At 34.4% G+C, this 17651-nt stretch overlaps 1 protein-coding gene across 1 annotated transcript in view; it reads right to left on the bottom strand.

Moving 5' to 3' along the window:
• The window catches only part of LOC102031458 (dystrophin), a gene marked incomplete at its 3' end in the record, with an annotated part of 438907 nt that overhangs the window by 108311 nt on the left and 312945 nt on the right, over window positions 1-17651 (bottom strand). Inside the window, exons 19-21 of the mRNA XM_005424869.2 lie at window positions 15736-15823; window positions 8245-8486; window positions 6329-6509 (exon numbers count right to left, since the gene is read on the bottom strand). Coding sequence (XP_005424926.1) covers window positions 6329-6509; window positions 8245-8486; window positions 15736-15823 — 511 coding nt within the window. The remainder of the gene's footprint in view (window positions 1-6328; window positions 6510-8244; window positions 8487-15735; window positions 15824-17651) is intronic.

The raw sequence follows: 17651 nt of genomic DNA on the forward strand, positions 1-17651 counted from the left end.
ACATTTACAGTCAGATATCATAACTTCTCAAAATCAGAACAATCTCTCTTGTGAAGAATGCACATTGTATGGCAAACTTTCCACATAAAAGACTTGCCTGATGTGATTTATCACATATATCTGGGGATTTACAAAAGACAGAACTTGGTAACAGGAAAGACAAGAATTTCCTCCCTTGTGAGGTATTTTTGTTCAGAGAAATCAATAGTAATATATTATTGGAAATACAAACCCAAACATTTTCCATCTCATCCAGTAATATTTTAAATATTTTCTTTCCTTAGTGAAATTTGTATTGTCTTTGACTGATTTTATCCAAACAACTTCTACTTTACAATGGAACATACATTTAAACTCTTCACGCCAAATAAATGGCGATATAATTTAAGCAGGTCAGATATGTTAAAGAATTACACAACTCTTAACTGCAGTTTTATTTAGAAATATGAAATGGAGTTTAGTATTGTGATGTAGTGTTTGACTTCTCTTAGTAATTTTTCCCTTTAAATGAAAAACAAATCTTATGATTAACGTATAACTTCAAGCATTTAAGTAAAATAACAGCTACTTTGGTAGTACCTCAGAACAGATGAAAACTGCTATAGCAAACTCCACCAAATTGCATCAAACTCCAATCCTGTAACTTTGCCAATAATAATAAAAATTTTAAGACCATCCAAACATTGCAAGACATTTCATTCAATTGTAATGAGTTATGTTTCCTACTATTGGATGGACTAATAAGAGTTCAATGGGATGACAAATGTTTATTTAATCAAACTAGTGTCTTTACAATTTGGTTATTAATATTAATTTAAGAAAGGACTGTTAAATTGAGTATAACCATAGTTTTCTTACTACTGGATGGACTAAATGAGAGTTCAATGGGATGATAAATATTTATTTAATCAAACGAGTGTCTTTACAATTTGGTTATTAAATATTAATTTAAGAAAAGATTGTTAAATTGAGTATAACCATAGTTTTCCATTTCACTTTTCGAGATTACTACAGATTAGCAATAATGAAACACCTTTTGATTCTTTAAGATAGACAATGTGTCAGCATTTTCATCCACAAGGAAGCAGATTAACTTTTGGGATGGCACCAAAGAGCCTTTATTATTTTGGCAGCACATGATGGAAATGGTAAGAATTCAGTCAAGCTCCCACAGTGGAATTCACAGTACCCAGTAATAACTGTATAAATAATCTAACTCATTTATGGCCTCTCTGTGGGCAATAGGTATCTCTAAAATCCCCATGCTAATAATATAAACCCACGTTGAAGACTTGTTTCTTTTTATCTTAAAATTTGCTTTGTGATACTAATATTTATGGACTAAAGTCCACAGAATAAGAAAAATCTCATTAATATGGATTCTGCTGTATCATCTAAAAAAAAAAAATTGGCAATGAGAAAGATCTAGTATGTCCTCAATATGGGCCTAGTTTAGATATAGCAAAACTAGGTCCATGGCAGAACTGTAACAAAATATCACAGACAGAAATCACAAAAGTGTTATTGTAAAATATCATAATACAGTTCCACATACAGTTCCCATCCCAGAGGGGAAAAATGTGTTTGTATTAATCTATTCTACTTGTAGGGAATGCATTTTGGTGTGACTGACATTGTAAGCCCTGAGAACTGACAGGCAAATGCATTTTCACTTGCGTATTTCTTTTAGAGAAAGTCCATACATGTGGAAACAAAATGCTCAAATAGCTAGTTAGGATTTATTTCTAATAAACAGAGCTATCTAAATATGTGAAAATAGCTTTACAAGTAAGTAAAATACTTTGTTTGTTTTTCCTCACTGCTTCCTTGGTTTTTGTGATCAGATTTTTCAGTCAAAAATATTTTCCCAAGTCAGAAATGAAATGAGAATACAATTATCTCAACAATGATCAAATCACACTGGAAAAGTTGCAATGTGTTTCTCCTGCAGTCATTACAAATCCCACTGTTCATCACACCATTGTGAAAGACAATAAATATAATCTATGGGACCATTTTAGTAAAGACTTATTCTCTGAAATAAATTAACAAGATTGAACTTCATGTATTTCCAATAAAAATCTCTTCAGTAGTAAAACCAGGCTGACATTTTCCCAAGTTTGTTTTAATTATTTTGTAATACAAAAACTTGAACCAATTCATCAATAGGTCTCTATTAATAAAAGCTGTGATTTCCTTCTCCCATATTTTTAACCAGAAAGTCTCATAAGGAATCTTGTGTAATACTTGATCAATGCTATGCAAGTGATTTAAGACTTCCAATTCTCTTTGTTATAAAGCCCTTGAAAGAAACAGAAGGGAATAATAGAATCTCAGTGTGGTTTGGGTTGGAAGGAACCTTGAAGATCATCCAGTTCCAACCCCCATCATGGGCAGGGACACCTTCCACTAGATCAGCCTGCTCAAGCCCCATCCATCTGGCTTTGAACACTTCCAAAAAAGCCTTCTCCAGTTCTACAGAAGCTTTTGTAAGAGAAGATATATTTTAAAGAAACAATTATTTTTTAGATGGGTTTGTTTTTCATCCGTAAAAATATTCATTTTTACCACTGAGGAAAAGGGACAAAATCACCTACAGAGTAGAGGACATTATCTCATACACATTAATTTCACAGGCTGCTTTGTCCTTTTGATCTTGATTTACATAAAAAATAATTACTAGAGGAAATGGATGGGGTGAAAAAAAAGAAAAGAAATTGTTTGCATGCTACTTATTAAAACAATAAATTCTCACACACATCTGAACTGTATCTTCAGCTTGAAAGACACATTTAAAGAAGGTTAAGCAAACTTTATCCCTCAAAATCAAAGAACATTGAATACTTTTACTGCTAAATCATAGTTCAGATCTTAAAAAAACTTTTAGTTATGAAGTTTTCAAGATATTTGCTTAAATTTTAACTTCCTCAAGTATAGAACGATTTGTGAAAGATTATTTTATGTATCACTACAATTTCACTGCCTCTTATGACCCATTTCCAATGCACTTAAAGCATCAAAATAAGTTAGCAGTTCAAAGTTTTAACCAAAGCAGAATAATTACAGACAAACTCTAAATGGTCATTATACTGTTACAGTTAATGTAGTTTATTATCTTACAAAATTCTGCCAAGTTTGAATTGCGTGAGCGCTATGTAATCCAACACTCTAAGATATTGTATTTATGGATTAGAGAGAATAATAATGTGCATGTGAAATAATTTTAAGCATGGCATGGGTAAATAAAATGTCTAAAGAATCTTTACACGATGCAGAAGGCAAAAGCTTTCTAAAGTACTTCCTGAAATAACCAGGAGAAACATCATTTGAATGAAGATGAATAATTTATCATTAATAATAACAACAGCAACGATGACAATGATGACTTCACCTTTGGGAATTACTGATTCTGCAAAAGTAGAATCAGAACTTGAAAGAAAAGCACAGTGCATAAATTTATGAAGCAGACAAAAATGGAAAGATATATGACTTTTTCTTTGTCACCTCCACCTTGATACTTTCAATTTTACCTGTGACAAAAGCCTTTTTTTTAGTTACTTGCTAAAAATCCAATTTCCCTCAGCAGAACATGTATCTCAGCGAGAACATGTATCTCCATCAAGGCCACGACTGGGTAGCAGCTCAATGCAGCGAGACTGAAAAGCAGAAGCACCTTAATGGAATTCAGTTAAGTCACAGAAGTAGAGGAGTGCTGGAATGAATCAGCTGCCACCCAGGAGGAAGTTTGAACCAGGGAATATTCACTTACCTGACACTGACTGTCAGCTCTCCCTGGGCTCAGGGGGAATGGGAGGCTGACCATGCTGCTCCCTAGAAATCTCTCTGATGTAACAGCAGTTAATTTCAAGACAAATAAATGTAAAGTACAAAACCTCCCTTTTCAGCAGGGCATTACAAAATCTAAGAACTTCCTTGGGAAATCAGGTTATTCATACCCAAATCATTGACAGCATTGTCTATTTCACTCCCTTGTGTAGATTACTGAACAGTTTTAACATCAGTCTGACCTTTAATTTTTCTATATAGCAATATTCTAGACTTTAAATGTGTTTGGGGAGAAAAGAGAGCTGGATTGCTGCATACATCACATTCAAAATGACATAAGGATAGACAGACATTCTGTAAAGTGCAAAAAATGGGGTTGTAGCTCTTAATATTTTATGAGATTGTGAGATTGTATCTCTTTCCTAACCAGCACCACAAAATAATGAAAAAAAAACCTAATCAAATAGGTTTCAGAATTTAAATTAGGTTTTATAACTGGAAATGCTAATCAAGTCATGGAGAAAAACATGTAAGAAAATCTGAGTTAGTCTTTATTATTATTTTATTGACAAATCTGCAGCAGAGAGAAACTACTAAGTACTCCTGAATATTAAAAAAAAGCAAAAACAAAAACCAAAACTTAGCTGCCATCACTTTCAAAAACCACAATCAAAACCTAACCAAACAAAAAATATTTGAGGGTGACAATTCCCAAAATTAGAGAAAACTGTTTATGAGGGAAAATTTCTCTTGAAAAACAGAACGGCTAAATACCCTCATTCATCAGAAAAGATACAGAATTAATGGAAGATCAAAAAAAAAAAAAAAAAGAAAAAAAAAGAAAAATCTTTTTAAACACATTTAGGTTTTATTCACAGGAAAGAAAAAAAAAGGATCAAATATTATAACTGATCTGCAATACATCATTCAGTCCTCAGGAGACTTTTCCATCTGTAGGAAATAATTAATTACAAATAATTTATGTAAATAAAAGATGGAAAGCTCTAAAGTACTCCAACAAAATTTCAATGTTTTGTATTAAAGCAAGGCCAGAATAAAGACATGGGATATGGCCTATCTGTACAACACAAGAAAAGTAGTAACTGTCCAGGGCTCCATGCAGTATTAAGTGACTTCTGTTCTCCTGCACTACAGGAGACTCTCCCCAGCCTGGTCAGTGCTTCCACCTCAGGACAGCTGTTCTGGAGGAGCTGATTGCAGCCCAGTCTGAGGAAGGAATACCCAGGAAGAACTTTACTAAAGCCCATTGCATTACAGGTCAGGCACTGAAGAGTATTTACCTTACTGGACCAATCAACTGGTTAATTCATGGTCTCTCTCACTACAGTAAAATTTGGTGTGCAAACCAAACAACTATGGAAGTTTAGACAGAGAAGCAATTGTAAAGAAGCCAGCATTTACACTATGTTTCTGTTGGAAGAATGGAAACTGATTTCGGCATATAAATTTTTTTTTGCATGTTGCCTGTTGTTCGTTCTGAATTTAGAGTAATGAAGAAACTTTACACTCCTTAATGTTAAATTTCTACAATTAGTTCTTTCATCACTTTCTATGGGACACTTGCATTTTATTTCTTCTGTTCTCCCATTATCACCTCTTCAGTTTGCATATGTGGACAACACAAGTAAAATAACTACAGCAGTGCAGTAATGTAGTATTGAAAAAAACAATATCTAAGACTTTCTGTGAAAGAATTTAGGAGGAGTATTAGAAAAATCCACTAGAAGGAGCTAGCACTATGTCAAATTTCAAATCAGTACAATAATTTAGAGATATCAGTGGTTGAAGAGGTATATAATATAATATCTTTGTTTTTGGGAAGAGTTACATTTGTATTCTTTTTAGTCTGATACTTTATTAATTTCATAAGATAATACAGAAAGTGTACAGTAATTGCTGATATGCTATCTATCATTAGTTAGGAATAGTTAACTTTCTATTTTGGTATAGCATTTTGTCCCTTTTGAAAAATAATTTTACTAAAAATATCACAAATGATGGTATAACTGGCAGTCATGTGTTCTGTCTTGCAAATAAGAAAGAGTTGGCCATATGATGAAAAACTAGATATGCTAATGTGGCTAATCTCTTTGATAAGATTTATGGAGTTAAATTTCTATTCTGTAAAAATCTAGAGTAGATTCACTCCTGTAATTAAGCTGTCTTTCCTCTCTACTGACTGACAGAGATGGACTGCCTTGTCTTACAATCCAGACAAACAAAGACAGTTTTATGGTGCCAAAAAATATCACTGAATCTGTCCATAAACATACTAACAAGAGTTTGATGGCAGAACTATATTGAGTGGAAGCTTTGCTTCTGAATAATGTACCTTCCCTTGATTTCTTAATATAAAATATGGAATGAACTGATAATTTTTGAAAGACTAGTTCAATTGCAAGAAAGAGCACCTGAGTTGCACTGCTGGTTTAGTATCACAAAAGCAAATACAAAACTGGGAAAGGAAAATATAAACACCTATTCTAGTCAGGCAAATTGACTTCTTGTCACGAACACTTACTGGTCTGTAGCTGCTTTTCTCTGGCATGCATGTCAGCAAATATTTGTTTGAAATGGCTGGTAAAAGCAGCAAGGTCAGCATCCAGAAACACTGGTGCTTGTTCTTTCTCTTTGAGTGCTTGACTTTGAGCCTTTAGCCGTTCAATCTGAGGCTGCAGGGTTGACATTCGAATGATTTCATCCTGCAAGTGAGAACAAAAAAAAAAAAAATCAAGACATGATACACAAGAAATGAAACCACTAGTGCCATGAAATCACCACTGTTTCAGTGCACATTACACAACTGTTTTGCTTCCAAATACTTCAGTTACAGCACACATCAATTCTACATTTTAAACCTTTCCTCACTCCCAATCGATACCTCTACTCCCAATAAAATTGTCGCTTGAAATCACTGCTTAAAGCCACCTTAAAGTCACTTTCACATGACATTTTGCTCAAAGAAAATAAGAATGATTGTACATTAAATTTTCAACCCTAAGGAGCATCTTTTTCACATGAAGATGGGAAGAGAAAAACACCACATGTACAATAATCCTGGACCCATGTCTATTATATTATGTACAGACTAAAATGAAGTAGAAAAGGAGAAATGAAGATGCCCAGTGATTTCTAGCAGCCTCACAGTAACACATTAGAGGCTGAGGTTAAGATAGGATAGCACATAGCAGCTGGAAGGGACTTTAAGGGAGCATCTATTCCAATGGCCTGACTACTTCAGGGCTGACAAGTTAAAGCACATCGATAAGGACATTTTCCAAATGGCTCCTACAGACTGACAGGCTGGGGGCACCCACCACCTCTCCAGGAAGCCTTTTTGTTACCCTCTTCAAACACCCTCTCAACTCTGGTCTAAACCTGCCCTGGCCCAGCTTTGAACCATTCCCATGCATCCTGTGCCTGGATACCAGGGAGAAGAGGTCAGCACCTCTCTCTTCACTGCCCTTCTCAGGAAGCTGTAGAGAGCAATGGGGTTGTGCTATTATACCGTTTGCACACTGTGACATGTGCAACTACAGAATACAAAAGAAATTAGCAAAGTAAGCCAAATGTACAGTTCATAGCAGAGATATTCAAAGAAAAGTTTTCTGCATAAGAACAGAGATTTCTGTAGGCACAATGCCATCTTGGAAATACCTGAAAATAGAAGTAATAGCATAAATCTCAATTTGGGTTTCAGTGTTTTCTGGTTGAGAGCTTCTGGAGTCAGAGATTTCCTAAAGCCAAACTTTTACAAGTATATCATGCCATTTATAATGCAATACTACACTTCAGTATATTGCTGTTTATCAGCATTTGCTTGTAAGTTCTACACCCACAGAGCTGTCTACAGTAAGAGAGAGAAGGAAATTTCTATGATGGTACAGCACACAAATAAAAACAATTAGGGAGACTTTAAGTGAATTGGTGTGACAGTTTTTTGTACAACTCCTGTGGTCCTCTCATATTGTGACAGGAGAATATTCCTCCATTTGACTACACAACCCACACTGAATCAGAACACAGGGTATGTAAGAAGTGGTCCTCAATGGCAGAATTTTGAAGACAATGTTCAGGCACAGATCCTTAACAGAGGTGAAGAGCAACATTTTCTTAATGAGGAACCAAAGACAGAGATTTTTACATTAAAAAGAAATATGAAAATGACTTTAGGCCCACAGTTCCCTCTAAGTGTCTAAGTATCCAAATAACTAAACATTTGGGGCAGATTTCAAAAGACTCATATCCTGGGTTCTACTGCATCTTTATTTCTTTACCAGTCTTTCCTTTCCTTGAACAAATATTTTCAATAATTACTTTGTAAATCCAAGGAGTCCATTTACCATTTTTACACTGAAACACTGTAGGTCATAATCTCTCCCACTGTTGGAACACCTATGAAGAACAACATCATAAAAAACTTGAACAATCTCTAACCTTGCATCTTTCTAACTGAGCTTTTAGTGTAGCAGGATCTGTTGCTGGTGTGGGTTGTGTTCTCAGCCAGTTTTCTGCAGCAATTGCTGTCTGCTCCAGTTGCTGCAGCTGGGAGTAGAAGTCAATGATGTTATTTTGGTACTCCAGCCATGCCAGTCTTTCACTCAGCAACTGACAGAACTCAATCCAGCGGCTCTTCAGCTGCTCTGAGGCTTGTCTAATGTTGTCAGGATTCAGACCCTCTAGAAAAACAAGAGAAGATGCTTAAAGATAAACAAGTTAAAAATAAAAGAGGGAAAAAAAAGTAGGATAATTTAACAATTGAGTTTCTCTATTTGAGAGCTCATAAATCCAGTTAATGATTTATCATCAAATAACAGTTCTGAATCCACAGATGTTACACATTAGTGGGGAAAGCATATCAAAAATATTTAAAGTTGCTGCCTGGGTACTTTTTGTTGCTATGGGAATGAATTATAAACTACATTAAAGTACAAGAATGGGAATAAATCAAAAATTAGAGATACAATACATAAAGCTAATTAAAACTGCTGTAAGAAATAACCAAAAGCCTGACAGCTGGATTTTGAAAACTATGCCTGCACTGAAATTATATTTTAATGTACACGACTATTGCTGGCTTTTCTTCTATAAAAAGACTGATTACAATTAATAGGAACTATATTCCACAGTTATTTAGAGGTTTCTGGTAATCCAACCCATATATTCTGCATGATACATTATTTGAGAAATATCATAAACACTAAGAAATAAACATAGTACCAGATCAAAGGTCCATCTAGGCCAGTCCTAGGTGTCCAACAATGACCATAAGGAGACAGTAAGAAAACAGCCAAGAAACCATAGGTGATGCTTCTCTATGGTTATTTTCAAAGTGATTGGTTTCTCTGATGTAGTTTGCCTATTCCTGTCTGTTGTTCAACAATCATGCTTATAATAAAGTTCATAGAATAAAGCTAACTTTAGTTATTGAAGACAAGGTAATTATTTAGAACAATTAAAAGGTAAAAGGAATTTTCTTCACTTTCTGTGAAGTAAAGCATTACATATGAAAGATAAGAAAATGTGTCTCAACATACTTCATAATCACTCTGTAATTTGAACTCAGAATGACTTCAAAATAATATTAAACTAATAATCTCATTTATTTTTCAGTGGAAGTTTAAATGTAATCCCTAATATTTTTTAAATTGTAATGACATGTAATGATACACATGGCAATAGGGCCAACATTGATTTCTAAATGAGTAAAATTCTCAAATCATTGAGCAATGCCATATGCTTAAGAACACTTTTAAAAACATCATCACATAGTCATACAACAGCCAACCAGTTAAACAGAAGATATGTTTTTTATCAAAATAATAAAAATTACTTTTCTTTAAAGCAAGTTTAAAAGTAAATGAGACTAAAGCCTTCTGTGCTCCCCTTCTGCAATCTTTGATACACTACTGAACATGGGTTTTCTTGTTTGCAATCTGCACTCCAAATCTACAGGAAAATTTCTTTATCAGGATCAAAAAATAGTAAATTTCATGGCAATTTTGGAAGGTAGTACATAGGAAATAAAGTCCTAATTACAGCTAAATGCTGTAGTAAAAATAATAAAAAGTACTGGAATTTTTTTAATAATAAAATATTCTAAGGAATTGCTATAGCGTATGCTATGTGGCAAACCACACTAAATTATAATTGGGGATCATGTCTGTTGTGGAGCATCACAGTGCTCTGGCAAATCCTGTTCTGGATCCAGCTCTGGGCTATTTCATTCAGAGTTGCTTGGAAACAGCCCACTTGGAAACAGACTGTGCAGTAACCTGATAGCAGCTCTCTGGATATGCTTTTGCTCTGGGATGGTGCCCCAGCCAAACAAATTGTACAGCATTTCAAAAAGCAAAACTATTGGAAAAATAGAAAGCCTAGTACTACTGGGAGATAATGGGTGGTGGCTGGTCCACATTATACTCAAAAAAACTGAAGAGCACATTTTAAGGACTGATCAAGGATATAAAATGAACTTTTAAGCATGAAGAGGTAAAAGAGGATTTTGACACATCTTAGTAAAATCCAAAAGTGATCTTGTCTTCTGTGAGTGTGTGTATGCATCTGGGGATGTGGTAGCATAACTACATCTTCTAGAAGTTTAATGTCTAATGAGCATGTGAAGAGGCAGAATAAACCTGAATGGCACAGCACATCTGAATATCAACAATCACAGACAACCAGGCACACAGATACTGACTTTTAACAACAGCAAGAACAGGAATATGTATAGACAATAAGACTTTAACTATGCTGTATTTTAACAATTGTTTCTGCTTTGAGTTGTGTATAAAAATGCTGTAAATTCATAACAGAGAGCAGATTATCTTGCCATTGTGTTCATTATTATCTCTGAACCTGGAAGACATTGCTTGAGAGTTTGGCAGGCTAGAGATAAAAAGATCACTTTATTTACTCCTCCTTTTCTTTCTTTTCAGCTGCCAGAGTCTCCCAAGTACCCTTAGGCAAGATTATGATTACCAGAAGTGCAGTCATGGATTCTCCACATATAATACTTTTCACTGCAATATTTTCTTCTAGGATTCAGAGAGGACTGTATTTCAGATGAAAATCTAGATTCACTAGATCCTCCTTTGTTATTTTTCTCATAGGTCCCTCTTCACATGACACATTTAAATATGTAAAAATAGCCACTATTATTCAATTTTCTTTAATTATTTTATTTAACATCTAACCTTTGAGTCTAAATGTGAATCCATAAATACATAGAGAAAGAAATGCTTTTACTCTTCATGTTCCTGAAATGGACAGTACAAAACTGCTTTGTGCAGAGTCGCATTTGGTAAAATATTGCAGAGGTGCACCTTCATTAGGCAGAATATCCTACTGTAAGGAAGATAAAATCTCCATAAAATGTGATTTTAACACTTTTATTTTTCAGTCCATTCAGGTAAAACCAAATTTTCCATCAGATGCTAGCATGTCATTTCCAGCAGGATGTAATAAAATGGCTGTTACTTGTGCTTGAAATCATTTGGGCAAGTCTGACCCACTGGGGAGAATCAAGAATTTCACAGAATCATGGAATCGTTGGGATTGGAAGGGACTTCTGGAGATTACCCAGTCCAACCCCTGTGCCAAGGCAGGGTCACTCAGAGCAGGTAGCACAGGAATGTGTCCAGGTGGGGTTTGGAATGAATCCAGAGAGGGAGCCTTCATGACTTCCCTGGGCAGCACAGGGTTCCAGTGCTCTGCCACCCCCAAAGAAAAGAAATTCTTCCTCTAGTTGAAGTGAAACTTTCTGAATTTTAATTTATTACTCCTTAATAAAGTCCATTATTCCTTGTCTGACTGGAAACTTTCTTCTGTGATAACTACTGATTTCTGGACTAACTTAAGCACCTTTACCAAGATATAGCAAAAGAGCACAAGCAGGCAAAGAAACAATATAAAACCCATTTTCTGGTAAAACATTATTTTATGAATAGTGGTTGGTTAATAATCTTTTCATGTTTCACATTCCAAAACCTTCTGTATAATCATTGTATAAATATACTGTACCCAGAGGAAACAGATCATTATCTGAAGTGCATCCATTAATTTTATTACCTTGTATACTGCACATAATAAATTGTGCCTGAATATTTTTAATTGTGCAGCACCTTACATGCAAGTGCTTTGGAATTGCCATTTAATATGAAATATATCTTGTTAAGTGCATCTGTCATTTGCACAGTTCTGTGATAGAATAATGTAATATTATTTGGTTTCTGTAGCTTTCGACTCTTGTTTAACTTACAAGATAATGTATTTCTTCCACAGAATGGTGGCATTTTGAAATTACATGTTTTATTGCAACAAATTGATTCGTATTCACTTTAATGCTTCCTGTCAAAAATCTCTGATTATTCATTTTGATGTCCTGTTTATTTTACTCTAAACTTCTATAATTGCCAAATGTCCATTCCAAGTACTAAACTACTTTACTTATGCATCAACAGATTTTTTATTCTCTTTTATAATATGATTTAGCAAAGAAAAACAAAACAGATTTTTTTTCCTAGAAACACTGGTAAACAGGATATATGTTTTCACTGATTTCAATCATCAGTCTTTAAAAGCATGAGCAAGGAGAGGCAGAGCACAGCCTGTGAGTGTGGTTGGGAAAAGAAGAATCCACCAAAAAGCATCAATGATTTCCCTTGTGATGGGAAAAGCCCTTCAAATGACAATGTCCAGACCCCCTGCCTACAAACACAGGAGCAGCTGTGCTGTGGGAGAGGGCAGATCTTTCCAGGGTAAAAACACTTCTGCTGACAGTGGCTGACAATATTTACATAGGTCTAGAAGCGTGTCCTGTGTAAATATGTTTCCTAAGAATATTTCCCTCTGCTAAGGAACAAATAAATTAAATCCTAAATACACCAATCCAATTCTCTCCAGAGTCCTATTTTTTTTTTACTTATTCTCTCTCCTTCCTGTCACAGAAAAAAAAAAGGCAAGGAAAGAAATACAGATGATTCAACAATGGAGTTCACCACTATTCTGAACTTGTTCTTATAATTCACCAGTGGTCTCATCTTTTTATGCTTTGTCTGTTACATTCAGAATCTTGTTTATGAGCAAACAGAAAGAATATTTTAAGTATTAAGTAAAGCCAGCACATTCAATGCCAGCATAATTTGAATCTTAAGTAATCTAATCATTATTAGTCCAGATCTAATTGACACAGAATAAGTTAAAATTAACAACACAATTAAAAATGTCATCACTTGACTACTGAACTGATCTATGCCTTAAATCTGCTTGCCTTCTGTGGTCTTTTAATTAGAGATTATACTGCAAATGCATGACAATCATCAATTCAATCACTGACTCATTTCCCTAAAGAATAACAAGGAGAGCATCATCATTTTTGATCTGTAAATTGTGGTAGTTAGAAAGGTTTTTCATTAAAATAACATAGTACATCTTCCCTCCACTAGATGTTAAATTGCAGATCTCCCACAAATCCATACAGGCACATTAATAAATTCCAATTCCTTCCCATTTTATGGAAAAGAGTTCCACCACTGGAATAGGAAGATATGAAGGAATAGTTAGGCTGATCCAAAAATGTTATTTTTTGAGATTCAGCAAATTTTTCTTCTTGTTCTCAGTGAATACAACAACAAAAAAAAAATTAATTTACACAAGATGCAAACACTATAGAAACTTAGTTGAATTACTGTAGAAAATATAAAGCTGTATAACTCGACTACAGTTTGAAGTGAGGTTTTAAAGGTAATATTTTTACTTAACTTTTAGTTCGGTTTCAGCTGAACTAAATTGAACCATTAACTGCAATTAGATCATAATGATTGGAAGAAAAGGCAAATAGAGAGTATGTTGTACACAAAAGTACAATGGCTTTACAATGGCAGTTAACTTCCTCTACCCTCAAGGAGTAATTTTGAGCACCTCACAAGATATTCCATTTGCTGATTCTTTGTTAAAATCATCTCATAATTCTCACCAGCTAATGTTAATTATTTATTCTAATCTCTGCTGCTGGCAATTACTGCATTAATTAACCATTCCAAACACTATTCTTCAATTTGTCTTTGCATTAGTGGAGAAGTTGCAAGTCCGATAGATACTCAAGGTTTCAAGTCCAGAGGAATTGTTTATCTTTTAAAAGGGATTGCTTCCTCCCTAAAACCATGACAATAAGAGATCTTCATTTTCACAGCCAATTATGTCAGCCACACCAGAAGGTTTTTTCTACCAAGGCTAACACAATATAATGCATGACACAGACCTCAGAGCAGCTGACAAAGTTGAAGAAGCTGATAAAGTCATGCTGGCTTAGTTAGTCTACCCTGCGCCTGCCACCCAGTTGGAAGATGTGCTTCCTAAAAAAAGAGGTCTGACTTGAGAAATACTGGAAATATTTACATGCACATCTAGCCAAATGTAAACCATTAATAAGGATGGACCCATGGATTGAGGGACAGAAAAACAGTCTTGAGTTAAAACTCCATGCGAAATTATTAGGACAGAATTTAGTCTACTTGATACATGACATGGTAGGCACTACAGTGCAGGGTAAGCAGTATTTAAGATGGTAGTGAGTTCGACAACTAACACCAAAATTAGTCATCATAAAGTACTACATAATCCAAAGAAACTAAACTGGAATTCTTGAGGTGCAGGTCTGCACTTGTCCAATGGAAGAGTGAGGCATGCCTAATATGCCCTAGACCTCAACCAGATTCTGCCCAAAATAGGAACCTCAGTGAATCAGCATACAAATTTCAGATGCTTCCCTAAAAGTCATGTACAATCAATTCTCCCAGACAGAAAACATAAAAAGTCTGAACATTTTACATCATCAACCATGGAAAAGTGCCCAAATTATTTCAAACAGGGTGCAGATGTTGCCAGACTGCCTTCCGTATATTCACAGAGTCTGGGAAGGGACTCATTGTAGCAATTGGTACAGTAATGATAACGAAATATGTCCTACACATTAAATATGGTCTCTTTTAAAATTTACACCTTCATAATTAAGCAAAATAATTGTAGTATTCCATCAAATTTCTTTATCTTGGCTAGTTAGTATCTCAGACTTAAAGCATTTTACTTTTAGCAATTTAATTATTGGTTATTCGTTGTAACAATTTAAGAGACAATATATGTTCCAAATGTCAGTTTACTCAGCATCTGTATTTCTGGTAATCATATCAGTATGACAGATGTTGGCCCATTTTAATTATTTGGTTGCAAGGCAAGATATTCTTTAATATTAAGAACAATGACATGAGTTACAGTTTTACCCTCATGAACTTTTCCTTGGGTTTTGTTTTTCCCTTCTTTAAAAGTTCAAAAGAATGGTGTAATGTAATAATTTCTTTGGGAAAAAAAAAGACAAAACTCTTGAAGCTATTTTTCTTTGCTCAAGAGTTGTATAAACTTTGACAATTATTATATTCAAAAAACCAAATGCCAAAAATTTTTTCTAAATCCCAATAAAATGTTATATCTTCTATGATACAGAACATTACAGAAATATGTATATTACAAAACATACATTGTACATTAAAAGTCAGGAAGTATTTTTCCCCAACTGGTTAAAGTAATGCCTTTGGAACTGTCTAACTCAGATGTGTTAATGTACTTCAAAACGTAGAGAACTCAGAAAATAAGATTACAACTTAAGTCTCTGCACAGAACAGATTGTTAATATACAATTCATTACTGTGAGTTTCTAACACATCTCTCTGCATGGTACTAAAGTGGTAATGCTTTTTTTCTCTTCTCTAATTAACAGATTTAACATTCAGAAATAATAAAGAAATATAAAGCAATATCACTTTCCCGTTCCATTTAGACAGTATGTGCTAATATAATTCTTGTGATAAATATGAACCTGTTCGTTGATCAAACCCCTAAGAAGATTATCTAAAGCAACCCCCAAGTAATTACCATTCACCATCTGTTCCACCAGGGCCTCAGCTGATCTGCTGGCATCTTGCAGTTTTCTGTACTTCTCAGGCTTTTCTCGTTGGATGGCCTGCAGCACAACAGGAAAGGTGAGTATTTCAACAGATGGATTCCATACAAGAAAGTTATTAATCTCAGGGATTTCTTCTGACTTCTTGAGACTTTCTACCCCATCACATTGCCCTGACTGCCCCCCAGTTTGTAATGACAGAGGTAAGCACCATAAACAACCACCAGGAAGGGAATTGGTCAAATACAAAAACAGAGAGTCAGAACACAACAGAGCTGACAAATGACACATCTCAGTATTTTATAGACTCATAAAAGACATAGAAATTAAGAGCTATTTGAAGCACAATATTTCAGAAAGAAAATATTAATTTAACAGAAATGCCTTGTGGAAGAATAGATTTGCTTATTTTCATGGTAAAAGCAAAAACTGACCATTCTCACCAAATCACAGGGAGTCACAGCATTCTACAGTATCAAACCCATATAAAATTTGATTGCTTATATTTTACTACTTTATTTAAAAACTAAATAACAACTGTAAAATGCATAAAAGACCATATGCAGCAGACACCCATATATGGGCTATTAAGAAGAAGAGTGTACTGGAGATTTAATACAGGTTTCTCATCATGTTTTGTACTTAATACTCTTGATTCACCTTTCTGTAGACAGCAATTGCTCACCAATGTTAAGGCCAGCTAGTAGGGCCTAGTAAAGGCCAGCTGCTAAAATTCTAAGATATAGTAGAATCTAAATTTAAATATCATTTTGGGTCAGTAGAAATACTGGTGGAAAGTAAATCCATTTTAGATCTGACAGCCCATCAATGCTGTCTTGTAATTAACACCATGAAGTCACTTCATTGATTTTAAACTAAATTAGTTGCATAATTTAGGTGTAATTTAGAAGCTCAAAGATGCACAAATTTGATACTAAAAATAAAACAGACTATATATCTCCTGAGATTCTGACCAACACAGGGTCCCATAAATCAAATCCCTCACTTTCCTGCAGCAGATACACACACACAAGAGGATATGTTCCCCCAAATCCTACATGATGTATAAGGAAACACAACACTTGGCCCTGGTTGCAGTCTCCCAGGCTGGCTGATCCCACTGGGCTTCCCCATTACCCTGTTAATTTCCACAGCAAAGTTAAATGCTGCATGACTTCACAAAGGCGCCCTAAACTGAAAAGAAAGCTCAAGTAGGTGTCTAAGAATGCATTTAGTAAAAGACTCGTATATACATAAATTTGGAAATACTATTTTTCAAATAGATTGTTGCACCCATATGGAATGAATATAAACACCTTTGAAGAAACTCTCCTAAAATAACTTTTCAAATGTGATGTTTAAAACATCTTCAGTTTAACAAGAAGCAGCTCCTGGAAGACACTACAAGTGAGTAGACACAGAAACTTGGAAGAGAAATTTTCAATTAAATTCATGCTTTTCCTCAGCCTACCTATAACTGCTATCCATTTGTGCATACAGAAATTGTTAAGCAGCAGGCTTTCTAACAATATCAAAGATTCTTTTCAACAATGTCACTAAAACAATTTTGGATAAATGAAATATATAAAGAAAATATATTTAGAGAATAATAAAATAGTTTGTATTTTATAAATATATTTAATATATAACTAAATTACCACTGAAATATTATGAAGTTTAATCCCACTAAGTTACAGATGACTGTATGAATTATCTCTCATTTTCGAAAGTCAATAAAATCTTGCACAATTACCCAGAACAATTTAAATATTTTCCAAATTTAAAAAGTAAATTAACTCTCTGCAGAGTTCCAAAATCTCTTACAGAATCTTAATTAATACTACTCTTTCTATAATGCTAGGTATAATTAACATGAGAATAACTACTG

This window comes from Geospiza fortis, unplaced genomic scaffold (assembly GCF_000277835.1).
Source record: "Geospiza fortis unplaced genomic scaffold, GeoFor_1.0 scaffold20, whole genome shotgun sequence".
NCBI lineage: Eukaryota > Metazoa > Chordata > Aves > Passeriformes > Thraupidae > Geospiza > Geospiza fortis.